The sequence below is a fragment of the Chlamydomonas reinhardtii genome, chromosome 12 (assembly GCF_000002595.2).
Source record: "Chlamydomonas reinhardtii strain CC-503 cw92 mt+ chromosome 12, whole genome shotgun sequence".
NCBI lineage: Eukaryota > Viridiplantae > Chlorophyta > Chlorophyceae > Chlamydomonadales > Chlamydomonadaceae > Chlamydomonas > Chlamydomonas reinhardtii.
In genome coordinates, this window is record NC_057015.1 from 5,698,953 (window position 1) to 5,726,871 (window position 27,919).

At 67.3% G+C, this 27,919-nt stretch overlaps 5 protein-coding genes across 5 annotated transcripts; 3 read left to right on the forward strand and 2 right to left on the reverse strand.

Annotated features, from left to right (window-relative positions):
* Window positions 1–178: 178 nt before the first annotated feature.
* Window positions 179–5,332, reverse strand: CHLRE_12g532650v5 (uncharacterized protein). The gene is made up of 12 exons (XM_043068591.1): window positions 5,071–5,332; window positions 4,709–4,869; window positions 4,099–4,441; window positions 3,641–3,812; window positions 3,249–3,383; window positions 2,826–3,037; window positions 2,324–2,482; window positions 1,847–2,061; window positions 1,527–1,647; window positions 1,278–1,325; window positions 839–956; window positions 179–594 (listed from the first exon to the last, which is right to left on the reverse strand). Exons 1-12 carry the CDS (start codon window positions 5,278–5,280, stop codon window positions 347–349), a joined length of 2,142 nt encoding a protein of 713 aa, XP_042918686.1. The 5' UTR covers window positions 5,281–5,332; the 3' UTR covers window positions 179–346.
* Window positions 5,333–5,482: 150 nt separating this feature from the next.
* Window positions 5,483–12,904, forward strand: CHLRE_12g532700v5 (uncharacterized protein). The gene is made up of 8 exons (XM_043068592.1): window positions 5,483–6,411; window positions 6,660–6,960; window positions 7,368–7,932; window positions 8,191–8,722; window positions 8,858–10,799; window positions 11,018–11,169; window positions 11,423–11,621; window positions 11,898–12,904. The coding sequence occupies exons 1-8, from the start codon at window positions 5,589–5,591 to the stop codon at window positions 12,280–12,282; spliced, it is 4,899 nt and encodes a 1,632-aa protein (XP_042918687.1). The 5' UTR covers window positions 5,483–5,588; the 3' UTR covers window positions 12,283–12,904.
* A 2-nt stretch (window positions 12,905–12,906) lies between these two features.
* CHLRE_12g532750v5 (uncharacterized protein) lies at window positions 12,907–17,972 on the reverse strand. The gene is made up of 7 exons (XM_043068593.1): window positions 17,702–17,972; window positions 16,953–17,439; window positions 15,757–16,508; window positions 15,183–15,507; window positions 13,846–14,972; window positions 13,604–13,673; window positions 12,907–13,396 (listed from the first exon to the last, which is right to left on the reverse strand). The coding sequence occupies exons 1-7, from the start codon at window positions 17,869–17,871 to the stop codon at window positions 13,184–13,186; spliced, it is 3,144 nt and encodes a 1,047-aa protein (XP_042918688.1). The 5' UTR covers window positions 17,872–17,972; the 3' UTR covers window positions 12,907–13,183.
* Window positions 17,973–18,272: 300 nt separating this feature from the next.
* On the forward strand, window positions 18,273–23,184 carry CHLRE_12g532800v5 (uncharacterized protein). The gene is made up of 8 exons (XM_043068594.1): window positions 18,273–18,692; window positions 18,903–19,568; window positions 19,770–19,851; window positions 20,095–20,266; window positions 20,613–21,018; window positions 21,265–21,342; window positions 21,522–21,661; window positions 21,904–23,184. Exons 1-8 carry the CDS (start codon window positions 18,612–18,614, stop codon window positions 22,724–22,726), a joined length of 2,448 nt encoding a protein of 815 aa, XP_042918689.1. The 5' UTR covers window positions 18,273–18,611; the 3' UTR covers window positions 22,727–23,184.
* Window positions 23,185–23,252: 68 nt separating this feature from the next.
* CHLRE_12g532850v5 (uncharacterized protein) lies at window positions 23,253–27,620 on the forward strand. The gene is made up of 11 exons (XM_001692965.2): window positions 23,253–23,579; window positions 23,832–23,946; window positions 24,168–24,274; window positions 24,414–24,495; window positions 24,669–24,805; window positions 25,008–25,178; window positions 25,636–25,768; window positions 25,886–25,971; window positions 26,081–26,269; window positions 26,402–26,506; window positions 26,695–27,620. The coding sequence occupies exons 1-11, from the start codon at window positions 23,373–23,375 to the stop codon at window positions 27,394–27,396; spliced, it is 2,034 nt and encodes a 677-aa protein (XP_001693017.2). The 5' UTR covers window positions 23,253–23,372; the 3' UTR covers window positions 27,397–27,620.
* The last annotated feature ends 299 nt before the right edge of the window (window positions 27,621–27,919 follow it).

Genomic DNA, 27,919 nt, shown 5'->3' on the forward strand with positions numbered 1-27,919 from the left:
TGCACACAAAAGAACAAGCCGAAAGAGAACCGGCAGCTAGAGGTTGCGTAGGACGGGGCATGTGGGATACCTAGGGCCATTGCCGTGTGCACGAGCATGTGAGAGGGCGACAGGCTGAGAGCCTCTCCACACTGCGAGCATTCTCATAACCTCACCAGCAGCTGACCGCCTGACACTCCCACCCATACTCTTACACTGCTCATGCCGCAACGGTTTTGCGCCAGGGCTTGCAGTCCAGTTCGTCAACAGGACACTTCCATCGTTCCATGCTAGGGCCGTGCAGCAGCTGTCGCAACCGCGATGCGGTGACGCCCTCCGCATAAACGCCGCCTTCCCCCGGGATCCCCTAGTCCTGCACCATCGCGCTCAGCCGCCAGCCCGCCGCATAGCCGTGCCTGCCGCTGTCCGCCTTGGCACCTGCCACCGCCTCCGCCACCTTGGCCTCACGCCGCGCCGCCGCCTCCACCGCCTCGCGCGCCCCCGCCGCGGACGCTTCGGCGTCATTGGCGTTGCCGGCTGCAGCGGCGGCCGCCGCCTGTCGCTCCAGCGCCGCCGCCAACGCCCGCTTGCTGCGCGCCTCTGCCCACATGTCGCCTGCAAAGGACAGGAAGCCAAGCCGTCGCGTGTTGCCTCGGATGTGACCCCAGCCGATTGCAAACAGGGCCCGCCATGCACGCCCCGCGCCTCCGCATCCACACCCACACACGCGGCCATCCTGGCAGGCCAGCACACATCGGGTTGGCACACTGGCACCCTTTCACCAACCCCAAAGCTTCCGCCGCCTCCACCACGGCCACCGCACCCACCGCCCCACCTCCCCGGCCCCCCGCCGCCCCACCTGCTGCCCGCGCGAAGGCCGTGGCGCTCCTGGCGGCCTCCAGGGCGCTGTGGCAGTCCACGAGCTTCTGCGGCCCCAGGAAGCTGAGCGCCAGCTCGTTCAGCACTCCGCATACCACCTGGAAAGGGGGGGCATGTGCGTGACTGGTTAAGTGGTTAGGAGGCGGCCAGGTCAGAACAGCGCAGCGTGGCACAGCCGCGGGCTTGATGGATGCGTCCAGAAGATGCGTCTGCGACTGCCCCCGCGCAGCATTTGAGTGCCGCCGGCAGCGCGCCTGCAGCACCCGGCGGTGACACGAGCGTGCACGACACCACACGGCGCGCACAGACAAGCCCGTACGCCACACAGTGTCCAGCCCATATCGTGAGCGACCTCTCGCTCTCAGCCTCGTCCTCTGCCGTCCCAGCCTGTGCCGGCCCTGCCCCGGCCACCGCCGCACCTGCATGTGGCCCAGCTTGCGGTGGGCGGTGCGCAGCGCCTTGGACAGCTGCGGGGTGGGGGTGGCGGAGGTGTGGGGTGGCGGAGGTGGGGGTGGCGGAGGTGGAAAATGATGAAAGAAGGCTGGAGCGAGGGAGGGCATCACCACAGGGCCCGTCAACGCTCTGCGAACCGACGCGCAGCAAAGCCCCAAGGCGCCGCCTACCGCCCCTAGCCGCCCCTCGCTCGCCCCCCCCAGTGGCGGCCTCACCAGTGCGTTGGCGGCGGGTAGGTTGCCCTGCTGCGCCAGGCAGGCGGCGGACGCCAGCAGCGCCGCGGCGTCCTCCAGCCCGCCCAGCCGCGCCGGGGCGGAGCCGGGGGCCGCCACCGCACTGCGGGAGGCAAGCGTGTGAGGGACGTTGGTTGACCGGGCACATGACGTAAGTGAGGCCGGCACTTGGAACACGACATGTACAGCGCCACATCGCCACATTGCCATCGTGGCCATGCGTAAAACGGTTTCCACCGCAGCTCGGCGAGGGGGCACACAGAGACCCCACATCCCACAAACACACATACATAGACACGCACCCTGCGTAGAAGGGACCCAGCGCCTCAATGGCCCGGGCCAGGCTCGGCCCGGGCCCCACGGCCGCCGCCTCCTGCCCCTGCACTGTGTGCTGCGCCGCCGCCGCGTGGGCGCGCGCCTGCGCCTGCGCGGCGTCGTCCAGGCTGAGGTGCGCCGCCGCCTCCAACACACTCGCCACCGCGGCGGAGGCGGGGTTGGGCGCGTGCTGCCGCGCCGCCTGCAGGTAGGTGGGTGCAGAGTGGTAGTGGTGGTGGTGGTGGCGATGGTAGCGTGGCGGTTGGGAGTAAAGCCGGAGGCCTGGAATCGGTCTGGACAGGCGACGGCAGGTCATGCAGCAAAAGTATGCACCGTAACAAATACGCCTCGTATGCACTACCCCGCGCGATGCTTTCTCTTCATCCTTACCTTATGTGTGCTCTTACACACACACACACACACACACATGCACACACACACACGCACATGCGCGACACACGCACCTGGAAGTGCGCCGCCGCCGCGGCGTGCTCCCCCGTGGCTGTGCAGTACTGGCCTGTCAGCAGGTGGGCGGCGGGCAGCTGCGGCGCCAGCAGCCGCGGGTAGCGCTCGCACAGCGCCTGCACACACAGCACCTCCCCACGCGCCGCAGCCAGCTCGCCCTGCGTGGCATGTGTTGGAGAGCACAAGGGAAACCATACGCGCAGGACAGTGTATGCGGTGCAGGGTTACGGCCGCGGCATGTGCTTTGCATGTGTTGTGTGCTATAGGCACGCATGAGAAGGCGCGCAGGGTGGCGACAGCCGCGTGCCAGGCGGATGGGTTCCATGCCGGGCTGCCAGTCCCATCGCGAACCCCATGCTTCTACTTCGGGATTGGAATAGACTACCCCCACCTCGCCCCACCCCGCACCCGTACAGCCCGGCCCTCGGCGCAGCCCACTGCCCAGCCCTCAACCCATGCAGCTCCCCCCCCCCCCCGCACACCTCGCCCTCCCTCCCTCACCCGTGACAGCAGCACTTGCGCCCGGCACTGCAGCAGCATCAGCTGCAGCCGCAGGGCGCTGCCCGCAGGCGCCAGCTGCTGCGGCGCCAGGTTCACCTCATCAGCCCCGCCGCCGCCGCCGCCGCCGCCGCCGCCGCCGCCGCCGCCGCCGCCGCTGTCGGCAGCCGCCAGAAGGCCCGCCCGCCGCTTCAGCTGCTCCACCGCCTCCAGACCTGCAGCCCGTGCATGCGGCACGTGCAAGAAACACACGCTTGTACACCATATCGTGTTTTCCCCCGCGCATAGAGATCCTGCACTGCATTGCTTGACGTTCACAGGGCGAAGATGCCCGCCCGCCTCATTCACCACAGCTCAAACCCGCACCTCCCACCCTCCCTGCCCGCGGCAGCCCCGGCGCGCCCCCTCCAGCGCCCCCGCCCTCACCCCGCTGCAGGTAGTCCAGGGTGAGCCGCGGCCTGCCGCCGCCCTGCCTCAGCGCCAGCGCCGCCACCAGGCACACCAGCGGCTCCAGGGACATGCCCGGCAGCTCATACGGAGCAGCCGCCGAGGCCGCAGAGCCTGTGTGCGTGTGAGCGCGCCCGGACGGCGAAATCAGAAAGGTGCAGTGTGAGGGAGCAGCAGGTAGAAAGCAAGTCGCAGCTGCAATCGCCCAGTGCAGCGCATTAAGGAGCCGTGCCGTGCATTGGGGGCCGGGCACGTGGGGAGTACAACAGTAGCACGCGGTGGTAGCAGGGATCTCCCAGCGCTTCCAAGGGCCTCAGGGAGACAGGGACCCCGGCCTCCGCCGCCCCGCCTTGCAACCCGGTGCCACCCACCCGACTGCGCCGCCGCCAGCTGCTTCCACGTGCTGTCCAGGTTGGCGATCAGCGGCGGCGGCGGCACCCCGGGCCCGTCTGCCTGCTCCGGCGACAGCGGCGGCTGGTTGGCCTCCTGCTGCTTGTCCTTCACCACGTCCGCCACCTTGCCCACCCGCAGCATGTACAGCACCTGACGGCGGGAGGGGATGGGAGAGAAGATGTGGGAGGGGTTGGTGAAAGAAAGCGAATCAACGCGTGTCATTGTTATGCAGGACTGACTTGGCCGGTACATGCCGCACATTCGGTGCCTTCACCCCATGGCCATTGGGTTACCGCCCCGCCTCACCTCCGCCCACTCACCATTCCCGCCCACCAACTTGATTCACACACACACACACACACACACACACGCACACACACGCACACGCACACACACAGCGCTCACACATACATACACACACAGCGCTTACACACACCTGCAGCACATTGTAGTGCAGCAGCGCCATCAGGAAGCCAGTCGACCCCAGCCCCCCGCCTCCTCCTGCCGCCCCGCCACTCCCCTCCGCCGCCCCCAGCGCCGCGTTCAGCTGCTTGATGGCCGCGTCCGCTGCGCCGTCGTCCCACCGGTCCAGTGCCAGCTGCGCCAGCAGCAGCAGCGCCGCCACGCGCTGCGCCGCCGCGGCGCCGCCGCCGCCGGCGCGCTCCGCGAATGCCAGTGCCTGGCCGGCGGCGGCCTCGGCCTCACGTGGCCGGCCGGCGCGGTGGTGGGCTGCGGCCTGGCGCTGTAGCAGCCGACAGGCCCACACGCACACGGCGGCCCTGTGCGGCGTGGGATCGGGGGCACACGGCTGTTGGTGTTGGTATTGGTGGGTGTTGCTGTTTGTGTTGGTGGTTGCATTGAAATGGGTATTCTCGATCTGGGTCGGGAACTTGCCGTTGCTTGTCTGTGACGCCCGCCCTGTACCGCCGTCCTTCCGAGCCAGCCACGCATCCGCAGTTCTGCACCACCAACCCCGCTCCCAGGCTGCCTCTTCCAGTTACGCTCCTCCCTGCACGCGGACTGGCTTGACCCTCCCGCACGCTCACCACTCGCCGCTGCCCTGCGCCGCCTGCCACAGCTCCGAAGCAGCCGCGTACGTGGCCAGCTCCCCCGCCTCGTCGCCCAGCAGCTGCTGGGCAGCTGCCAGCCGGTCCGCCACTTCGTACTTGAGGCAGTAGCAGCCGATGAGGCTGCGGGACAGGCTTTGCTGCAGGGGGGTCGTGGCGGGGTGGTGGTAGAGGGGTTTTTGCGCGAGGGGCAGAGGTGGCAGGCACGGTGTGGCCCTTCGGGTGCCGTGCCTGCGGCCTCTGCATTTTATGTTTGCAGGCCGCTGGCCCCTGCCAGCTTTGGCGCAAGTCGGCTGCAAGCCCATGACGCTGCTAGACGGCTGCGAGCCGCCGGCGCTCACCGCGCGCAGCAGGTGGTTGCAGGCCTCCTTGACGTTGAAGGTGTGCTGCAGCATTAGTCGTGCCAGGTTGAGGCGCGCTTTGACCTCCACGTCCGGGGGCAGCACCTGGTTGACCAGCGCGTGGTAGCAGTGCAGCGCTTGTATGGGACAGCCATCGTTCTCGTAGCTCGCGGCCAATACTATGAGCCCCTCAGCCAGCTTTTGAGCCATGGTCGCGGGTTTGGCCCTTGGACGTGCGGCTAGTACATGGCGATAGAGTTATTAATAGCGTAGAAAGTGCAAACACAAGCCTAGACTGGATTAGGGCGCCGCGCTGAGAAGAGTGCCGCTTCCCGCGCACAGCACGCCCCCGGATGGGGAAACGCGCAAATGGAGTTCTTGCCCACAACTCAAAAAGCAATCATTGAACTCAGTTTAGGCTGTATTCCGAAAGAATAAGAAATGCGGAGCGACCGCACGGCAAGCACCAAATAAAGTTGAACTGCCACACTCAGCGCTGTTTAGCCAGAGTATCAATCATGGCGGACTTCCTACTGCCCATTCTTTCGTATGATGATGATGAAGATATCATAGAAGCCCCGGCTTCAGCGTCACAAGAATCTAGAATCTCGTCATCGCCGCAAGAGAAAGCCGCGGCTGATGGCGCAGGCGGCGCTGGCTCAGCAAGCGAACGTGGAGGAGTTGCCGCTACGGACGCTGCATCCTCACGGTCAGAGGTGTCGGATCCTGGGCCGACGGCGGCTGCGCCTGGCATCGCGTTGGCGCCCCGCACTAGCGCTGGGCCCGGCACGGCAGGGACAGTGGCGGCCGGCGCCCCCAAAGACTCTGGCCCACGTAGCTCAGGAGCCTCCGGCGCGTCATCCGCTGCTGCCAGCAAGGGCGCAGGTCAGGGCCCGGTGCAGGCCGCGGCAGGAAAGGCATCAGCAGCGGCGATGGGCCCGGCGGCCACTGCGCCCATCAATGAGGACGAGCTCCCCGCGCCACCCGCCTCCGCCTCCACCACCTCCACCACCTCCTACAACTCCACCTCCATTTCCACTTCCACCAGCAGCACAGCCCTGGCCACCACCTCTCTCGGCGCGGTCACCGCCGCCGAGCTCGCAGCAGCCGACGCCGCCTCCGCCAACGGCGAAGCCGCCGATGACGACGCCGACGCCACCGACGCCGACGCCGATGACGCCGCCGACCTGGACTTTGAGGCCCGGCGGCGGCGCGCCGTGTTCACGGCCATGCTGCTGCTGCTGGAGCGCGGCGCGGCGGACGAGGCGGCGCTGGGGCGGCTGGTGGCGCCCATGAGCGGCGCCGAGCTGCGGGGCGTGGCGGAGGAGCGCGTGCTGGCGGGTGCGTGTGGGGGTGGGGAGTGGACTCGGTGGGTGTGGTGGGTGAGATGCTTTATTACAATACTAGCTAAACCAAGACCCAGAACCAGCCCACAAAGCGTGGTGTGTGGGGGGCATGGGTGGGGGTTAGGTGGATGGGTGGGTGGGCGAAAGGCCGAGGACAATCCGCTTGCGTGACTGCCAATACTGGCTCAGCCCTTTGCGTGGCGCTATCCCGCCCCCCCCCCCCCCCCCGCCGTGCTGGTGCAGGCAAGTGCGGCAACCCGCTGTGCAGCCGGCCGCACCGCCTGCCCTCACGGCCCACACGAGGCGGCTGGGACCCCTCCTTCGACTTCGCCGCCGCGCCCTCCCCTGCCGCCGCCGCCGCCGCCTCCTCCGCTCCAAGTGGCGGCGGCGGCGGCAGTGGCGGCGGCGGCGGCAGCGGGCACTTCTGCTGCTCGGGCTGCGAGGCGCTGGTTGAGGGGTACGCGGACGCGCTGGGTGAGGACCCCCTGGAGCGGCTGAGGCCGGGGGCCAGGGTGCTCATGGCGGCCAGCCACGCGCCGCGCAGGTGCGGGCTTTTGAGTGGTGTGTAGGGAGCGGATGTGCTTTGTGGCAATAGCGATAGGGGCGAGGGGTCGACGCCGTGTGTGCGAAAGGGTGTGCGTGTATGGGGCGGGCCGCGCTGGTGCCCCCGTGCCCGGCAAGCTACAGAGTCGGGGCGACGGAGATGAAAAGAACGACATGGGGGCGGGGCAGGAGTGATCGGGTGGCGTGTGCTGCGACCGCGAGTGGAGAGCTGTGTGGCTGGGTGGGGAGGCGACCAAAGGGGCCGCGGGATCTGCCTGCGCAGCATTATGGACTCCCATGTACGCCCCGCCCCGCACCTGTGTCCCCGACATCACACGACGTACGACTCATTTCACCAAATGCGGCACTCGGCACGACGACACACGCACACGCGCCACACCCCTGCAGGCCGGCGGGCATGCGCGACGTGGCGGCCCAGGGCGGCGGCGTGGCGACCATGATGAACGCCGTGGTGGAGCGCGACCCGCGGCAGGCGGCGGCGGAGGCGGCGGCGGGAGGCAGAGCCCTGGACAGGCGGGCGGCGGCGGTGACCGTGGCGGCGGCGGTGGAGCCGGCGGAGGGGGCGGCGGACGAGGCCGGAGCGGTGGCAGCGGCGGCGGCGGCGGTGGCGGCGGCGGGCGCGGTGGAGGGCTATGTGCCGCGGGCGCGGCGGGCGGGTGGCGCAGGGCCGCGGGCGGGGCCGCGCGGCGCCTCGCCTGCTGTGGTGCTGGAGGAGGGCGATGAAGACGGGGACGAGGACGAGGAGGTGGGCGGGGGTGAGGGTGAGGGCCAGGACGGCGGCTCCAGGGGGCGGCGGCGGCTGTCGCTGCCGGCTGCGGCGGCGGCTCCGCCCCGGCCGGCGCTGAAGAAGGAGAGCAGCGCCAAGGTGGTGCTGGGGGCGGCCACTGCGGCGGCGGTGGCGGCGGCCACGGGGGAGGCGGTGGAGCGGCGGCGCGTCAGGTTCGGACCCAAGGTGACCCCAGGGGCGCGGGAGGGTGGGGGGAGAAGGAAGCTGAGGGGGAGGGCAGGGGCAGGGAAAGGGAGAGAGCAGCTCAGGGGGGGAGGGCAGGGACTTACTGGGTGGAGTCATGCAGGTTGGAGTTGCGGCCGGTGTGGAAGTGGACTGCGGGGACTGGCAGGCGGGGCACCGGCATCCTATTGCTGAGCCGTGACAGACGTTGCGTCTTTGAGAGCAATAATTGATGTTGTCATGCATGTCGTGGACTTGCAGGTGGAGTTCTCAATGCCGGCGGAGGCGAAGGCGTCACGCGGTGGCTCCTTCGCGGACAGGGCGGCGGCCGCGAGGGAGGCCGCCGCCGCTGCTGCGGCATCCGCTGCCGCTGCCGCTGCTGCAGCCAGCGCGGACACTACCACAACCGCTGGCGCCCATGGGACCGCGGCAGCTGCAGCCTCAGGCGCCACTACAGCCGCTGCAGCCGCTGCAGCCGCACCGCAGCAGCCGCTGCTGGTATTTGACGTCGAGAACTCGGACGAAGAGGCGGGCGCTAGCGGCAACGGTGAGGCGGCAGCGGCGGCGGCGGCGTCGAGCCTGGGCCGGCAGCGGGGGCCGGCCAAAGGGCCGCGCGGCGTGCTGCGCGTGGCGGAGGCGGCGGAGGTGCTGAGGGACGCTGCAGAGGCAGACGCGGAAGCGGGTGCGGAGGAGGAGGAGAGGCCGTCAGGGAGAGCCGGCGGCAGCGGCAGTGCTGGCGACACGGCGGCGGCCGTGGGCCTGTCTGATGCAGCCCTACCTGCAGCGGTGAACGGTGAGTGGGATTGCGGTAGGGTGCGGCTGTGCGACTGGGGCGCAGCTGCAGCTGCAGCCATCTCGCATCGCACCCACGTCTGTCCCTGAATATCGCCTCCCCTGCCTCGGCCTCTGCTCGTGTCTGTGCCCTCAGAGGTGGCGCCACCGGGCAAGCCGCCTCGGGCGCTGCGCATGTGGTTTCCGCCCGCCGCTGGGGGCGTCGGCGTCAGCAAGGGGGGCAAGCGCGGCGGCGCCAAAGGCGGCGGCAGTGGTGGTGCAGCGGCGTCCGCGCCGATCCGGCCACCCGCCACCGCCGCTGCCGGCATCGCCACCTCCACCTCCACCTCCACGACCGTGTCCACGCCAGCAGCGCCCGCTGCAGCCGCGGCCGCGGCCTCTGGCGCCGGCACCGCCGTCGGGGTCTGTGCACTGCCTGCTGACAAGCCGGCAGGGGCGGAAGCGGCACCGGCATCGGTACTGCCCGTGACGACGGCGGTCACGCCAGCGCCCGCTAGCAGTGCAGCGGGGGCAGATAGCGGCGCACGGGCTGCAGCACCGGCAGCAGCAACACCGTCCTTAGCACCAGCAGCAACGGCAGCAACGGCAGCAGCACCAGCCGCCGACGCCGCGGGCGGTGGGCGGCTGCGGAGGTTCCTGCCGCAGGCGCCGCCGCGCCGCAAGGTGGTTTACCTGGAGGCGGCAGTGGGGGCGCCGGCTGCGAGCAGCAGTGGGGCCAGCAGCAGCAGCAGCAGCAGCAGTGGCGGGGCAGTTGTAGGTGCTGTGGCGAGCTCATCGGCACCTCCACGCCAGGCGCAGCAGCCGGCTGCTGCATCACCACCACCATCGCCATCACCTTCAGCTGCCGCGCCCTCCCCCAACGCCGCCGCTTCCGGCGCCCCCAAGGCGCCTGGCGCCATTGCGCCAGCAGCGCAGCCGCAGCCGCAGCCGCAGCCGCAGCGGCCCGGCGAGCCGGAGCTGCGGCCGGGGGAGCCCAGCGCGCCGCCGCGGGTGCACGTGATCCGGGTGCCTAGCGGCAAGCGGCCCCAGGGCAGCGGCGTGCCCATCCCGCCCGAGCAGCAGCCCTACTTCTCAGATGAGGAGGACGAGGAGGAGGACGACGATGAAGATGGGGAGGGGGAGAAGCAGCGGCGCAGCCGCGAGGAGGAGTTCGTGCATGATGATCGCGATGCGGATGAGATGGCGGATGATTTGTATTACGGCTCGCTGCGGGCGGTGGACGAGGAGGAGGACGAGCAGGCGGAGCTGGCGGCACGGGGCGGCGGCGGCAGCGGCAGCGACGGCAGTGAGGACGAGGGCGAGGGCGGGAAGGGCGGGAGGAGGGCGCGGAAGGCGTTGCCAGTGGCTGTCGCAGCGGGCGGGAGCTGTGATCGGCCGTCCGGGGCGGCGGCGGGCGCAAAGCAGCCAGTGGCCCCGGGGCCGAAGGCGCGGGGGCAGCAGGCGCAGCAAGTGGTGGCGGCAGCGGCTGGGCCGAGCAAGGCCGGCTCCACGGGCGCGGCGGCAAAGGCAGGGACAGGGGCAGGGGCGGGGGCGGGAGCGCCGGGCAAGGCGGCGAGCCTTTGGAAGGAGAAGCGCGAGCAGCAGCGGCAGCAGGGGCTGCTGCAGCTGCAGCAACTGCAGCAAATGACGGCGCCGGCAGCGGCAGCGGCCGCCAAGCTGCCGCAGCAGCAGCCACCGCGGCGCCAGGCTGCGGCGGCTGCCGCTGTCGCCCCCTCACCACCCGCCGCGGCGTCAGGGAGCATCTCAGCCGGGCCAGCCAAGGGCGCTGCCAGCCAACAGGCGCCGCAGCAGGCGCGGCAGGCGCAAGCGGAGGAGCCCACAGCACAGCAGCAGTCAGAGCCGCGGGATGCAACCAGCGCTACTGCCAGCGGCAAGGCAGTCGGAGATGGCACTGCTACTGCCGCTGCTGCTACTACTGCCGCTGCTGCTACTGCCGCTGCTGCTGCCGTTGCTGCTACTGCTGCTGGCGAGGAGGTGGATGAGCCGTGGCTGCTGCGTGACGACCTGGACAGCGGCGCCGACAGCGAGCTGGACGACACCGCCTCCAACGCCTCGTCAGCAGACGACTACAACTTCAAGTGTGTGTGTGTACATGGTTGTTGGGCATCAAAACGGAGAGACACCCGTCCGTGTGTGTGTGTGTGTGTGTGTGTGTGTGTGTGTGTGTGTGTGTGTGCATGATGTTTGTGGATGGGAGGTGGGAAGCATGCTTGCAATGATTGACTTCACGCATTATGCAATCACAACCGCGCGCTCTAACACCTGCCCGCACACCCGCGCACACACGTACGCGCAGGGCCATGCTGCCCTACTTCCGGCGCACCACCGCGCACTACGCCGCCGTGCTCAGCCCCTTCAACCAGGTGCAGATGGCGCTGTGCGGCTGGACCAACGCGCGCACGGTGGCCTACGTGGTGGGCGTGGGGCTGGGGCCCATGCAGGACCCAGGTGCGGGGCGGGGAAGGGGGATGGGGCGGGGGCCGGGGTGCAGCTGAGCTGGGGTTGAAGCTGAGCTGGTGTTGGAGCTGGGCTGAGGAGTCCTGGAACGTGGAAGCACATCAGGCACGGCATCGTTCGCATCAGCGGCAGCAGTGTGCGGGCTCAAAGCATGGCCAGGGATTGAGCCAGGGACATGTGCACGCAACTTTTCAAGACCCGCCAACTTCGCTTTTTAGTCGGTTGGTTTGCACCCTGTCCACAGGCCCGGCGCTGCCGGACTCGGCCTACGCCTACGACGACGCGGGCGACGGCGGGGGCGGCGACTCCGCGGCGCGGCAGCAGCGGGCCGTGCTGCTGCAGCTGCTGGCGGCGCCGCTGCGTGAGGTGTGCGGCGGGCTGGGCGTGCGCGTGGCCGCGTCCGACGTCGACCGCAAGCTCGCGGCGCTGGTGTCCACATTCAGGTGTGGGCGTGTGTCAGGGAGCGCAGAAGGGACCACACGCGTGTGTGTATGTGTGTGCGTGTGTGTGTGTGTGTGTGTGTGTGTGTGTGTGTGCGTGTGAAAGAGAGTGTGTCCCGCAACCACCTCATATACCTCCGTCTGCCCCATGCTGCCTGGCGCCGCCACCCTGCACCCTGCGCTGCCTCGATGTCACCCGGCCTTGCCCGTGACCCCGCCCCTGACCCCGCCCTGCGCCTCTTCACACACACACACACACATACGCACACACACGCACAGGCTGTCCGGGCCGGTGCCCTCCTTCAAGCCGGCCCAGTGGCAGCTGCTGGCGCTGGCGCTGCTGGCGGCTCTGTCGCGACACCACATCCCCGCCCTGAGGACCAGCCTCCTCGCAGCAGCACCTCCCGCCACCGCGGCGGCGGGCGCGACTGCGGCTAGTGGCGCGGGCGCCGGCGACGCGGCGAGTGGCGAGGGGGCGGCGGCGGCGGCGCCGGCGGCGGCAGTTGGTGAGGGCGCAGGCGGGTGTGTGCCGCGGCTGCGCGCGGGTGCCTCCCTGCACGCCGCCAGCGCGCACCCGCGGCTGCTGGGGCTGCTGGAGCGGACGGGCTTTGACGTGCACTACTTGTCGGCCCTGGTGGACCTGATCAGCTCGCCGGACTTCTAGACAGCAGGGGGGGGTGGCGGGGCAGGCGGGAGAGGAAGTTGTGGGGATAGGATGGGTTACAGAGTGTGGAGCAGGCAGGCAGGCGCAGACAGGCAGGCAGGCGCACGTTGACAGGTAGGGGCAGTGTTAAAGACGCCGTTTGTTGCGGCGCGGCGCGGGGCAAATGCGAAAGGTGTTTTGATGTGTGAGGACTTGGTTGTTGGACTAAAGAAAGCGATGAAGCGGGATTGTGTGACTAATGGCCTGCTTGGTGCGGCGGTGCCGACACGTTGGAAACAAGTGTGTGGAGGCGCGATCTAGGGTGGGTGGGGACGGGGCGGTGCGGGGCTGCCAACGATGTGTTTTGCGTGATTCCTCTGAAGCGAGCTCGGGACATTTCTCTCCGGGGCCCTGCCTTGGCTGCTTTGCACAGTGCCGTACCGTAATCTGCAGGATGGCTGGGTGGCTGGTGGGCACACGACTGCCGGGCTGCGTACCGAATGTGTGTCTGTGCTGGCAGGATGCATTTGCGTGGGGGTGGTTGGCGCATCCTAGTACGCAACCGGAGTAATCTCAACTGCTGTTGGTGGCTGTTGCGCAAGCAATGTAGCGATGTCGCACGGCACCCTCGCAATCCGCAGGAGGACTCTTCTTTACTGTTGACACACATGCACTGATGCTTCCTCTCTGTTGGCTCCCTCGCTCTACTTCTCTCCCGTCCTGTCCGGCTCGCACTCTGGTCAAGTCATTCGTCTCAAGCTCACAACCTCTCGAACCCTCTCAAACATGTCATTACAACGCACCACGTCCACCCACTCGGTTATCAAGTCAACTTGCATCTGTCCAGCAGCACAACACCGCACTGCCAACGCAAGCATGAGCAGCACCCCTCACATGCTGGATGCGTCTCTTGCCCTTTCCCTCACCCTCGCGGCCGCTTTCCCGCAGGCCCCAGCACTGCCCCAGGCCCCTGCCCCGCCGCTCTCTTGATCCCTGCCCCTGCCCCTGCCCCCAGCGCCCCCCCTGCCCCCGCTCCTGTCCCCCCTGCTGCTGGCGCGCCCCTGCCTCGTGCCCACTGAAAGAAGTCACAGCGGCCCTGCGGCGGCAGACCATCAGGCCGCGCGCAGCACCAGAACTGGGGGGTTTGGGTGGCGGCGGCAGGTACGGCGGCAGGTACGGCGGCAGACGGGTGACGTTCAGTCCACCATGGGGCGTCGGTGCCGACCACTCCGCAAACAACATCTGCACAACGACATGACACGCGAGACGGTGCTGCGCGCTTCCCCTCTCCTTTGCGCCTTTACCTCCATGAACACACGCGGCAGTGAGCCCCCAAACGCACCTGTCGGCCGTTGTTCTCGCCCTTCTTTTTGACGGTGCGGATGACGCAGGCCTCGCCGTGCCCCGGGCACCTGCAGGAGAGAGCGACACAGAGCCGCCAGGCAAGGCGGGAAGGGAGGGGGCCATTGAAACCTAAACAGGTGGCAGACAAGCCCCTGCAGCAGCCACAGTATGCAGCCACCCACGCACACACACCCCCGCACACACACACACACACATACACGCAACGACGCGCCCGCTCACCTGGGTGGTTTCATCTGGTCCTGGATCTGCCGCCACGCCGCCGCCACCACCACAGACCCCGGCTGTTGCTGCGCCTCCGCGCCGCCACCACCTCCCGCGCCACCACCAACGACAACCGCAGCAGGCTGTGCAGCTGCTGCTGCTGGCCCTGTGTTGGTGGCTGCTACTGCCAGCGGGGCTGCTACAACCGGCACTTGTCGGCCAGTGGTGGCGCGCGGCGAGTTGGGGCTGCAGCAGTCCGGTTGCGACGCCCCTGGCTGTAGCAGCACAAACTGTGGCTGCGACTGCGGCTGTAGCTGGGCCTGCTGTGGAAGTGATAGCCCCGGGTCTACAGGGTCCTGGGCGGTCGTGCCTGCCGCCACAGCCATGCCTGATGCTACTGCCGGTCCCGTTGTGGGCGTGTCCCCGGCATCACCCGTCAGGTCAATGGTCGGCGCGCTACAGCCGCTGCAACCACCGCTGCCGCTACAGCCGCCGCTGCCGCTCGTGAGTCCGGGTGGCATGGAGCCGGACATGGGGCGTAGCAGCTGCGGTTGGCTGCGGCTGCTGCGAGGCGGCACGCCCGCACTTTGCGACCCAGCAGCAGCAGTGGCAGTAGCACTGGCACTGGACGTGGAGTGCGGACCGGGGCCCGGGTGAGGCCGCATGAACATGGTTAGCTTGCGCTGGCTGCTGCTACTGCCGCCGGCGGCAGATGCGGCAGCAGCACCCTTGCCGGACTTGGCTGTAGCAGCTGCGCCCAACCCAGGGCGCGGCGGCAGCTGCGGCCTGCCCACGGCACCCACAGTGCCGCCGCCAGACGGCGGCGGCGCCGCCGCAGCGGCCTCGGCAGTAGCAGTAGCAGACGCGGGCCCCGCGGTGGCGGCTGTAGCAGCGCCGGCCCGTGCCAGGCAGGACAGCAGGGTGGCTTGGCGGCTGGCGTCGAACATGAACCGTGTGCTCAGGGCCGGCGGCGGCGGCAGCGGCTGGCTACTGCTGGCTACCGCTGCCTGAGACTGCTGCGGCTGCCCTGCCGCCGCCGCGGACGCTGCTACAGCCGCTGCCGCCGCCGCCCATTCCTCATCTGGCATCTCAAGGTCCACCCACAGAGGCGCGTGATCGCTGCCCTGGAAGTCCACCATGATATCCTGCGCGACAAAGGAAGTCACACAGACTGACAACATTTAAGGTCAGAGCCGGAGAAGCAGGGTGTAAAAAGGAGCGCAGCAGGCTCCGGAGGTCAAACGCCGCAACGGCCATTGTGCTTGCTCCCTACGCCGCGCTCCTCTGCATCACCGATGTGTTTTGCAATCCAGTGATGCGGAGCGAAAGAGCGACAGGTAAACCGCCCAACTTACCGCGCCAACCACCCACGGCAGGCAGCAGCAGCGGGGCGTCGCTCCCTCCACGCCGCCTCCAGCGCGCGCCCCAGCCCCGGACGGACTGCTGCCATCGCCAGGGACTGCCGGCGCCCTGCCAACTGCAGCAGCGGCGCCTGCGGCGGCAGTTGCAGCACCTGCGGCAGTAGCAGCATCTGCGGCCGCCACTGCCTCGGCTGTTGCCGCCGCCGCCGCCGCCACGGCTCCGGGCGTGCCGTCTGCGGCCAGTATGAGGTCGATGCGCGACCCGAAGTTGTTGACGCGGGCGCCGGAGCTGGTGTTCCAACACGTGTAGGCGTCACGCCTAGACGAGAGGGGCGATTGAGGGAGAGGGCACAGGGAGGCGGGAGGGGAGAGAGAGGGAGGCCGCCGTGCGCATGTGAGCGCAGGTGCGTAGGTGCCAAGGTGCTGGGGAGCTTACTGGGCAACATGCCGGTGTGTAGGTCGGCGGCCGCATGCACGCACAGCTGCGAGCATCGCTCCCGGTCACCTGACACCAACTCCTACGCACGCACACGCACACGCACACGCACACGCACACACACACACGCACCGGGTCGGGTGAAAGGCCCGGAAGGTGTCCACAAAGGGCGGCAGCGCCTGAGCCGTCTGTGGCTGCGGCGGCCGCGAGCGCGCGCCGCCGCCTCCCGCCACCCCGCCGCCCTCCCCACCACCGCCACCGCCACCACCACTGCCGCCGGGCTCATTGCCAGGCCCGATGTCGGACCCAGGCGAAGCTGAGCGCTCCTCCCGCGCCTCCAGAAACCCTCCAGCCCCCGCCTCCACCTCGGCTTCTGCTTGCGCCTGCCGGAGTCCGTCCCACCACCCATTCTCCTCCTCGCTCCCCGCAGCCTCCGCCTCCGCCTCCGCATCCTCTGCAGCTGCTTCCAGGTCGGCACTCCCCAGCCGCCACAGAGCCGCCGCACCCGCCGTCGCCGGAGCGCCTACCGCCGCCGCCGCCGCCGCCGCCGCCGCCGCCGGACCACCTGCCGCCGCTGCGCCCCACTCCGCATCTCCGACCGAGTTGGAGCCGCCGCCGCCACGACCTGGCCCCCTCCCGCCGCCCTCCGCCCCTCCCTCTTCCCCCTCCCGCTCCCCCTCCCGCCTCTGACATTCCCGCCCCCGCCCCCGGCCCCCGCCCCGCCGCAACAGCGTGTTTAGCCACAGCCGGTCGGGCCGGTGCGGCTCAAAGGTGCGGGGTGTGGCTCCGGCCCTGTCCGCCGCTGCGGGGCTGATGTTGAAGTCGCCCAGCACCACCAGCCGCCGGCCGGCCGCCAGGAAGCCGTCCAGGCGGTGCTGCAGCGCCTGACGCAGTGGGAGGCGTGGGGAGGGAGGGAGGGGGTGGACACCGTGCATGAGGGGGTGTGCGGCAGGGTGTGGTGGTATGCGGCAAGGTGTGCAGGTGTGGTGGCTGTGGAGGTATGGTGGGGCTGCCGCGGGTTTGGACGGCGGGTTAAGTCACCGGGGGACACACGAGGTCGCAGCGGAGGTGCGGTTGTGAGCGCCACCGCCATCCCTCATTCCACCTTTCCTCCTCCAGTCCTCCTCCTCGTCTTCCCCCTCCCCCTCCTCCTCCTGCAGCACACCACCGTGACAAAGACACCCCTACACATTGACCCCGCACATGCACACACACGCACATACACACACACACACACACACACACACACACACACACACCCACACCCACACCCACACCCTCACACACACCCACACAACTACAACCCCCCACACACAAACCAGCCCCACCCTGAAGAAGGTCATCTTGAAGGCGCCCCGCTCCTCCGCGCGCTCCTCACTGGTGATGGCGGGGCCGTACACGTTGACCAGCACCAGCGCCCCGTGCTCGGTGATCACCACACGCCCCTCGCCGTCCAGAGCCCGGAGCTCCTCGGGACCCAGGCCCAGACCGGAGCCGCGCCAGAAGCGAGGGCCCGGCGCCGCGCCCACCGCCGGCGCCGCTGCGACCGCTGAGGGTGCGGGGGCTGCTGCGCCGGCCCCTGCATCGGGTGATGCTGACTGCTGCAGTGGTGGCAGGGGTGGAGGTGGCTGGGGGGCGCTGCCGCAGCCGTTGCCGTTGCTCCCGGGTCCGGGTCCGGGTCCGGGTCCGGGTGCTAGCAGGGCGCCTGTGAATCCCTCCTCCGCCGCCAGCGGCAGTGCTCCGGGCGCACGACGGCAGAAGGTGGCCACTCCCGAGTAGCCCACCCTCCCGCGGGTGAAGGCGAAGAACGACTCCCTGCGTGCCGGGGGGCGCAGGGCGGTTGGACGGGAGCTCGGGGGGGTCAGGGAGTGGGGAGGCATGTGTGCCGGATTGCGCTACGTGCAGTGCCCGGCCAGTCTGCCCCAGCCACACGACCTGCCCATTTCTACCCAGCCCTCGGGCCCCCACCTCGCCCCCATCTATCCCCCCCGCTTGCCCCCACCTTCGCCACCCCCTCGGCCACCCCCGCTCTGCATAGCCGCCCGGCCTCTGCCCCCTGCACCCTGCCCCCTCGCACCAGCCATCTGCGAGCGCCAGCTCCCGCTTCAGGTCAGCCCGCGTCAGCTTGTGCTCCTGGATGCATAGCACGTCAGCTTCCAGCGCCGACAGGAACTTGTCCAGCGAGCCAAAGTGCGCGATTACTCTACGGAGTCCGTTTACGTTCCATGAAACAATCCGCAGCCGCATTCTTGTTTGCGTCGGCCCGTCGCGCCGAATTGCTGAAGGCGCCTGGCGTGGCCGCACTGACCTACATTTAAAATCTTTAGCACCCACGCTTTGTGATAGACTGCAGAAACGAAAGAACCTTTATGCCCAAGATGAGAGTTGGATGCACCGCATAGCGCATGGGCGCGCCAGGGCGCGCTGCCCAATCCGAGCTTCCATCGTCCCCTGGCCACGACTCCGCAGCACAAACCAGGCAAAGCAGTATGTGTATCAGATGCCCCGCGTTCTCAGACACATAACACAGCACGGGGCAGCGCTGGCACGTTAGCCATGGATGGACCCAACGTCGGCAGGCGGGCAGGGCCAGCAATCAGAGAGTGTTCGCATGTCCTGGTGCTTGTATCTTCCCAATAGATGATAACACAAACAATAAGCGGATAGGTGCCTGCGGCCCACAGCCACGGGCAGTTGACAGACGGTTGGCACGGCGCCTGCCAGGCGCCCACACAAACAACCCTTGTGCCCCGCATCATCCATCTGCGCGTACAGTGAGACTCCGGGTAAATAAGACAACTAAGCTGCATGAAAAGGCCATGGAGCAAAAGCCGTTGCCGAAGGATGGTCTCAGCCTGCTCTGAAAGGGCCAAAGGCTGTTTCGGGCCTTTTGCATCGTGGGCAGCGACTTGATACAGCCTATTATAAACCGTGATATACTCTCACATGTCCAAAACCTTCAGTAGTCAAGACTCAACATAGCAACCATGGAGGTTAAGCTCGCTCTAATATCAGCGGCGCTTGCTGCACTGGTGACCGCTGTTATCATGCCCTATACCGATCCAGAGGTAAATCAAGAGTGCATGACTAGTTTAGGGCGTCTACTAGAAAATGCACTCGACGACCATGCGCCGGTGCAGCTAGTTACTTGCCGCGGCTATTGTTGTATCGACAAGCAAAAGCTTATAGCCAAGCCATGCCGATCTCAGCCACTCGACCCCTTACCCCACGTGAGCCCCCCTTTCCTCCCGCCCGCCTGTTCCTCCTGCCCTCTGCAGAACCTCGCCAAGCTCTCGCAGCACCCCGTGGCTGGTCTAGTGCTCAACACCACCGCCGATGCCTTCTACGCCTTCGGCACCTGGGTCGGCGGCGGCGACGGCGACGACCCCGCCGCCGGCGGCCCCAGCCTCCGCGACTACTACCCCCTCACGCTGCCGCCGCGCGACCCCGTCAGCGGCAGCGCGCGGCAGCGGCAGCAGCAGCAGCGGCGGCGGCGGCGGCGCGTGGTGGAGCCGGAGCTGGATTGGGCTGACCCGCGTGTGTGGGAGGCGCAGACGCTGCAGGCGCGGGTAGCGGCGGCGGGGGCGGGGGCGGGGGAGGGGGAGTCGCCATACTACAGCGCCACCGACATTGACACGCTGCTGGGCTGGTGCGGCGACCTGGCCACAAAGGCTGCAGCAACCGAGTCCACAACAGAGCCTACAACAGAATCCGCAGCTGTATCCGGATCCGCAGCTGCATTAGGATCCGAATCCGCAGCTGGGGCTGGAGCCGGTGCTGCGGGTGCCGCTGGCGGAGCTGCGGGCGGCGGCGGTGCGGGTGCGGGCACGGACGCGGCGGCGGCGGTTCACTTCCGTGCTCTGGTGCGGTGGCTGGCGGCTGCGGGCGGGGACGCCAGCAAGGTGGCGCCGGGGGTGGACGGCAGCGGCGTGCGCGGCCTACACGTGAGTGGGGGCCTGGGGGGTGGGGGGTGGGGGGCAGGAGGGGGTGGAGGGGGTGGAGGGGGTGGACAGGGGGTGGAGGGGTCGCGATGCCTCGATCTTCTTATGCCAGCGGTGCTCCTTGCGTTTGGGGTCCCTTCATTCCTCTAGGTTTGTGTGCTGGCACTCCCCCCCCTCCAAACAATCCCCCCCTGCCGCCTGCAGACTCGTGTGGACGTGGCTGAGGGCGAGACGGTGTTGTCGGTGCCGCTGAGCCTGGGCCTGTCCATTGCCAGCTTCAGAGCGGGTGCGGCGTGCGGGGCGTGTGCGGGGCGTGTGGTTGAGAGATGGGGAGGTGGCGAGGTGGAGGCTGGGCGACGGGAGGAATGCTTCTCAGTCTCGGATTGGGCGCCCTGATCTATGCCACATCCCTTATCCCTCCCACCTCCTCCTTCCCTCCATCCCTCCCCTTCCCACCTTCCTTTCCTCCCACCTTCCTCCCCTCCCCTTCCCTCCCCTCCCCTTCCCTCCCTCTCCACCCCCCCTGCAGCCCGCTACGCCGCCGCCGCCGTGACGGGCTGGTCGCGGCAGCCCTCTGCCGACCTGTTCCTGGACCCGCTGGCGCTGGCCTACGAGGCGGCGGTGCACGGCGCGCGCTCGCCCTGGGCGCACTACCTGTGCCTGCTGCCCAGGAGCTTCCCAGGACTGCCCATGCACGCGGGGTGGGTGCGGGCCTGCGGGGGCGGGGGACAGGAGGATGGGGGCGAGGGGTGGTGGGGAGTGGGGCATGCGGCATGTGGGGGAGGGGCAGGCGCAGGGTGATGTTGTCGTATCCCACACAGTCCACATGCCCCTTGTGCTCCCTTCTCACACACACACATACACATATACACACACACACACACACACACACACACACCGTAAACCGTCGCTTTGCTGCATCGCATACACTGTCTTTGCGCAATGTTTTCCTTGTGCTCTTTAACACACGCACACACACACACACACACACACACACACACACACACACACACACACACACACACACACACACACACACGCACACAGGCTGTCTGACGCGCCGCTGCTGGCCCCCCTGCCGGGCCTGCGCCGCCTGGCCGCCAAGCGCCGCGCCGAGGTGGCCCTGTACGGCAGCGCCCGACTGGCCCGGGCCGCGCTGGCGGACATGCCCGGAGGCCGCGCCGCGCTGCTGCGACTGGCCACCGCTACTGCCAACAACACGGCGGGCTCCGGCAGTAGCAGCGGCAGTGGCAGTAGCAGTGGCGGCAGTGGCAGTAGCAGCAGCGGGCGGGACCTGTGGATGTCGCTGTGGCACTGGGCCTACGCGGCCGCCAAGACGCGCACAGTCAGTGTGGCGGCGGCGGAGCTGCGGGCGGGCGGCGGCGTCGGCACGCCCGGGGAGGACAAGCTGGGGCCCATCAAGGTGCCGGTGGCCATTCCCGAGTGGGCGGAGGTGAGAGCAGGGGGGCGGCCTGCTCAGCGGCTGCACTGCTGCTTGTGGTGACGGTGGTGGTGGTGGTGGTTGTGTTTGTTGGGTTTGTTGGGTTGGTTAGAACGCGAAGGCGCGGTTGCAAGCCATTTGCTTGCAGTCACTTCGCCACCCTTCCATTGTCTCTGACCGTCCTTTCGTTCTAAGCATGGCCACAACCCTGCCCCCGTGCCCCGCCACCCCGCCCCACCCCGGGCCCCACCCCTTCAGGATTTCGGCGTGATGATGCCGGTGTTGGACCTGGCCAATCATGCGTTCCTGGGCGAGGGCGCAAACGTGCTGTACGAGGTGCGTGTGGCCGCGTGCGTGTGTGTGTGTGTGTGTGTGTGTGTGTGTGTGTGTGTGTGTGTGTGTGTGTGTGTGTGTGCGACCGTCTGAGACCTCAAACCCCCGGTTGGGACGAAGGACTAAGCAGCCGCACCCTGCCCCACCCGCCTGCCCCGCTCCGCCACTCCGTGCTGCCACAGATCCTGCCACCTAGCAACCCCGGTGACGGCTGGGCTGCGGTGCTGGTGGCGGCTCGCCCCATCGCGGCCGGCGAGCCGCTGTTGTTTGACTACGTGGCGGGGGCGGAGGACGGCCCCAGCGGCCTGACGTGCACGGACAGGTGCGTGTGTGTGTTAAAGAGCACAAGGAAAACGTTGCGCAAAGACAGTGCGTGTGTGTGTGTGTGTGTGTGTGTGTGTGGTGGGTGGAGGGCGGGAGAGGGTGTGCTGCATGGTGTGTGGGAAGGGTGCGGACGTCGCAGCTGCAGCGGATGAGGTTGCACTGTTGCACGGGAAAAGTAGGGCTGATGCGGAGCTGAACGTATTGTGCATGTGTACTCTGTCTCTCTCTGTGTCCCGCCAGGTGGCTTGAGGAGTACGGCTTCATGCCGCACTCCTCCGACCCGCACCGCGAGTGTGACACATTCGACATCAGCCGGTCACAGCTAGCCGCCGCGCTGGCGCAGCTGCTGCCCGCCGCCTCTGGCGCCGCCGCCGCCGCCTCTGCATCTACCGGCGACTCCCAGGGAGCGGCCGCGAGAGCGGCCGCGGGCGCGGCCGCGGGGGCGCAGGCGGGGTCGGGGCCGAGTGAGGCGCTGCTGGCGGCGCTGGTGGATGCCGGACTGGCACGTGTGGCGCACGTGCCACCCAGCGCCGCCTCCTGGCCCAGCCCCAACACGGCCGGCGGCGCGGCGGCGGCGCCGGCGGCTGACCCGTCCTCGCCCCCGCGTCTGGAGGTGCTGGTGCGGGCGCCCAGTGCGGAGGAGGTGGAGGAGGGGTCGGGCAGCCACGTGCGGCAGCGGTGGGTGGTGCTGTCGTGGCTGGCGGAGGCGCTGCAGGGCGCCGCGGAGGCGGCGGAGGCGACGGAGGCAGCGCAGGTGGAGGCAGCGCAGGTGGAGGCAGCGCATGTGGAGGCAGCGCAGGTGGAGGCGGTGGAGGCGGCGGGGGCGGGGCGGGCGTTGGCGGCGGGGCTGCGGCGGCTGAGTGACGAGCCGGAGGAGGTGTTGGCGGCGCTGCTGGAGGTACGGCGGCGGGAGCTGCTGCAGCTGGAGGCGGCGGCGAGGGTGGGGCCGGGGGCGAGCGGGCCTGGCGGGGAGCTGCGGCGGGGGGTGGTGGGCGTGGCGGAGGTGGCGCGGCGCGCGGTGGACCGGGCGCTGGCGCAGGAGCGGGCGCGCATAGCCAGGTAGCAGCTGGTGGGGGGCTGACGGGGGCAGGATTGGGCGGGGTCGAGGTAGGAAAGTTTTGACGCGGGGGTGGATAAGTTGGTGGCGCAGGAGCAGCCTTGGGCCAAAATGCTCGGCAGGAAGAGGCCCGGCCTGCACGGGAGAAGGGTAACAGTCGCCAGAGCGGGGCCCGGCGAGACAGGCTTAGGCACTGGCTGCTGGATATAGCTGCATGCTGAACGGCCACCGCTTATGCCAAAGTGCCGGAGGGCCGAACGAGGGCCGAACCCTCTTTCCGAGTCAGGATGCCCGAAATGAAGTGTGTATGGCTTGCCGCCGGGCCGAGCAGCTGAGCAACCCGGTCGCGATGTATATTGCAAGCTTAGTAAGCTGGTAACCTAGGCCTCATAGACCGAACGCAAAGAACGCAAAGCGACGGAACGGTTGGTCGTGTTATCTGCCAGCTATAGAAACCGCTTTTTGGGAGGCGGGCAGACGCATGCAGCTGAGCAGGCATCGAGTATAGTACCGCATTAGCGCATGTTGTATCATATATACAGAGAACCTCAGCTGCGCCGACTGAGCCCATTTAACGTGACTCGCTAGACATCCGCGACCAGCCATGGCGCGCTCAAACACACCGCCGGTAAAAGCTATCAGGTGGCACCTGATGGAAGTATGTCTTGCTATTTTGCTGCTGGGCACAGTCGCTATGGCAAAGGGGCCAGTTGCCGCGCCCGATAAGCCCATTCGCGTGTGTGTCCTGGACTCCCCGCCCACGGTGGGGCTCAAGAACGGTGTCAAGCTCAACGATGGTCAGTCGCTGACGCCAAGCGCTGCCAAGGACAACCTGCAAGGCATGGGAATCGATATGGTGGTGAGCGTCGGGGCGCGGATGCCATCCGCAGCTAGGGCTGGCGGTTCTGTGCGGCGCGATCGCTGCCGGGCGCATTTGCATCGTTGCTATACATTTAATTGGCGTCTTCATGTGAACGCGCTACATGGCGAACCGTTTTAGCCATCACGGAGTTGACCTTTTTGTCGGGCACGTCGCGTGCCGCTGACGCCCGTTCCCATGCCCTCGTGTGCCCCTTGTCGCTGCCCCGCGCGGCCGCGCCCCTTGTCGCAGGACGTCCTGTTTAACCAGATCCTTAAGTGGAACTTCACAATTGTCTACTACACCTTCGCGCAAATGGGCTTCTCGCGCATTCTCTACGACGTCCGTGTCCAGGAGAACTGCGATGGTGGGAGACGTGGCACGCGTGCCCCGGCGCTCGCTCGTGCACCAAGACTTTTTTTGCCGAACCCACCCACGTCCCCATTCCCGCAGCTGCTGCCTTCGAGTACCGCTAGACGCTGACCTCGTGCATTGCCGCCTTCAGTCCTTGCCTCCCTGCCCCCTCTCACCTTCCTTCACCTTCCTGTTTCCTTGTCCTGTCTCCTCCTACCTCCTCCCCACATGCAGTTGCGGTTCAGTCGTTTTTCATCTCCGCAAGTCGCGACCTGTGCACCAAGGCCTGCCCGCTGCCCGACAACAGCACAGTGCTGCAGTCCGACTCAGACTACGAAAAGGTGTGTGGGAGAGACACAGGTGGTGCAGCGTTACGGAAGGATGGATGTTGGGGACGGGAGCCCGCCCCATGCTCTGCTGTTGCTCTTGCTCATGCCCCTTCCCTGACTCCGGCACTGCTGCCGCCCCTGCTGCATACAGTTCGCGTGCTGTGTGGATTTCTCCCAGCCCTTCTACGACGGCGGTTGGACCATCACCTCAAAGATCTCCGACGGTTCCAACGGTTAGTGGGGGCGTCGCCGGAGCGAGGCATCCCCATCCTGCCTGCCACTTGCGCACCCCTGATGAGCACGCAGCAGCCCTGACGCAGGACCCTACCTCTCGCACACACCCTTACTCACGCGCCCACCTGCTACCCCTCCCCGCCCCCTCCCCTTCCTGCTTGCCCCGCCGCAGTCAACTACTTCTCCGTGTTTTTCCAGCGTGACATTGTGCACATCATCGCCGTCGCGGTGATCACCACCTTTGTCATTGCGCACGTGGTGTGGCTGGTGGAGCGATGGGGCCCAGGCCACGTGTGGGTCGAGGAAGAGGTGCGGGAGAGCAGGACGGCGCAGGGGAATCAACCCATATGCACACACGTGTACCGTGCCCATCCAAATGGACACTCGCTTACTCGCGCACACGCCCTTCACATTCCGTACATACTTGCTTGCCCTCCTTCCACATCTTCCGTCCAGGAAGCACTTTATTGCTCACCACCCGCGTTTCCAACCCATTCACTGCTGCATGCAGGACGCTGTGGTTGACCCCAACTCCGACCTTGCCTCCAGCGCCTTCTCCAGCAAGTACCTGGATGCGCTACGTGACGGCGTGTGGTTCTCATCCAACGTGCTGCTCAACGGAGTCATTGCGCCCGAGAAGCGCATCCGCACGCCGCTCGGCCGACTGATTATCACTGTGTGGGTGAGTTGTGCGTGTTGTGCGCGCGAGGGTGCGGCGTGGCAAGACCCGCCGGCCGCGGGAGTGTTGAGCTTGACCCAATGACCCTTCCTGTGCGCATGCAGTCTACAATTGTCCCTTGGGCTCTGTCGTGCATCTAGCTTTATCCTAATGCCCTCTGTCCACACACGCACACATACTGCCGGGCAAGGCTACATTTGTCGCAATAGCAGTATAGGCTAGTGTAAAACACCGTGCGCACCATGGTATGGGTCCCCTTCAAAGTAGTTCGCGTCACTGTTCGCGTCTCGGCACTCGCGTCACGATACGCGGTCAGACGCCCCCTGACGCATCCTGACGCGCTGAGACGCGCCGAGACGCGATTTTCCCGTCGTTACAGTGCGCAGTGTCCCTTGGGCACTCATCTACACACCCTCACCCTCTTCCAACGCCCTCTCCCCAACCACACACTTGTGCGCAGGTGCTGTTTGGCATCTTCCTGATTTCGTTCGTGACCTCCATTATCTCGTCCACGCTGACGACCGCCCAGCTGTCAGCCAGCCAGATCCTAACCGCTAACGACCTGGCCGGTCGCACGGTGTGCCTGGAGGAGGGTGAGCCATACGCGCATGTGCCGCCATTCTCATGCAGTCTATCACTTCGCCCCGCGCCCTTCCACCGCCTCATCCCTTCCCTCCTCTTTCCACTCATCCGCTCGCTCATCCCACTAGGCTTTTACAACTTCTTCTTTGACTCCAACTTTCCTGGAATCGGCGTGTCCAAGGTGCTCGTGCCGCACCTCTCAGACTGCTTCGAGGTGAGCACGCACGCAGACTGGACTGCAACCTTCGGCCCTTCCCTCCTTCCAATATACACGCGCCAACCGGCCACCTCTTCTCCTCAATCCCAACCCCCTCCCTCATCAGGAGCTCAAGGGCGGCAGTGCCGAGGCCGTGTTTGGCGTCCGTGACTACTCCATTGACTACTTCTCCCAGGGCAAGGGCCGCGGTCTGCTGGTCTCGCCCACCATCTACCCGCAGCCGTACGGCATGGTCTGGTCGCAGAGCTGGGAGTACGGCAGTGCCGTGAACGAGGCACTGCTGCTGTACCGCGAGGTGAGGGGGCTAGTAGCGTGTGTTCATGTTGTGCTCTATCAAAGCCGCCTTGCCTGGCGCAGCCCTGCTACCCTGCCATAACTCGTCACGACACGCGCCCGTGCCGTACCCGTGTTTACCCCACCCCACCAGGACGTGTACGCCACCACCCCCTCCTACCGCGACTCCAAGCGCCGCTGGTACGCCGGTGATGCCAGCCAGATCGCCTACGGAGGCACGGCCAAGCAGGCACAGAAGGTGAGAGCGGAGGTGGCGTGCGTGTGTGGATGGGCTCAAGAAAGATCGATGTGTGCACGTCTGGGTTTCTTGACTCGGATTGCCCTGCAATCACCCGGCCGGCCTCTCTTTCTTTTCGCATGCGGTATGATAACATCTTCCCACCCCTTGCGTGTGCGTGCCCCGCTTCCCTCCTCCCTATGATCCAGGTTTGGAACTGGGCCCTGGTGTACACGGCTGTGGGCCTGGTGGCGGTGTACGTGTGTCTGCAGGTGCTCGTGTACATCGGCGGCCGCTTCGCACACGACGCGGCAGACGACGAGGAGGATGTGGCTGCCACCGGCAGCGGCGACCTCCGCACCGACTCCGGCCACAGTGGCGCCAGCCTCACCCGCGCCAAGTCCGTCAAGGCCGCGCTTGGCACCTTCGCCAGCAAGATGACGGCACGCCAGCCCTCCACCCGCGTCACGCCCAACCACTCCACCGGACAGATCGCCACCCCCTCCTTCACCGCACGCCAGATGATGCTGAGCAGTGGTGTAAGCGAGAAGGCGTTGATGATGGCTTCGCAGCCATCTCTCAGCACCATGGGCAGCCAGATGCTACCACTGCCCGGCATGGGCATGGGCAGCGGCTCCGGCGGTGGCGCCGTGCCGGCTGTTGTCATTCCCAGCAACCGTGCCCAGACACTGGGCAGCGGTGGCGTGCTGAAGACTGCGAACGGCAGCGTCGGTGGCAATAAGGGCAACGGCGTAGGTGGCGGTAGCAGTGGCGGCGTGCGCAGCCCCAGTTTCATGCTGCGGAGCGCGGCTGGCAGCGCCAGCCGTGTGCGCATCGTGACTGAGACCAGCAACCGAGTGGAGGACTTCCGGCAGGAGGAGGACGGCGGCGGCGGAAAGCAGAGCGTGTGATTGATGAGCTAGACATGCATGATGGCGAGCGAGCGGCCTGCGGGGAGCTGCTGTTGCTGTGGTACTGGATGGGTTGCTCCGGTGTGCGTGCGTGAGTGCGTCTGTGATGAGGCACCGGTGGGTGTGGCTGGCAGGTGTGAACGCCGTACGAAGCAAGGGTTCCTAATTGCGTGCAATTGTGACGGCATGCCAGTGGGCACTTGTAATTCATGGGATGCGGATTCAACCTCACCTACCCCCCAGTGTAACAGGTCCCCCAACCAGATAATGGCTGGGGTCCAAAGGTTGTGTCAATTTGGGACACTGCCCAAAACTGAAGTGAGCCCGGGTTGCTGCTGCTGCTGCTGCCGTGCTGCTGCATGTCGATCGATGACAGCTAGCAGTCAGCAGGCAAGGATGCATAGACTGCATACCTTGGGCCACACCTCACGCCACCTCCAACGGCTGGGGTGATGGCCACGCACAGGGTGATAGTGCTGCATACCTGAGTGGCCTGATCCACACCAGCCTTGAATCGGTACAG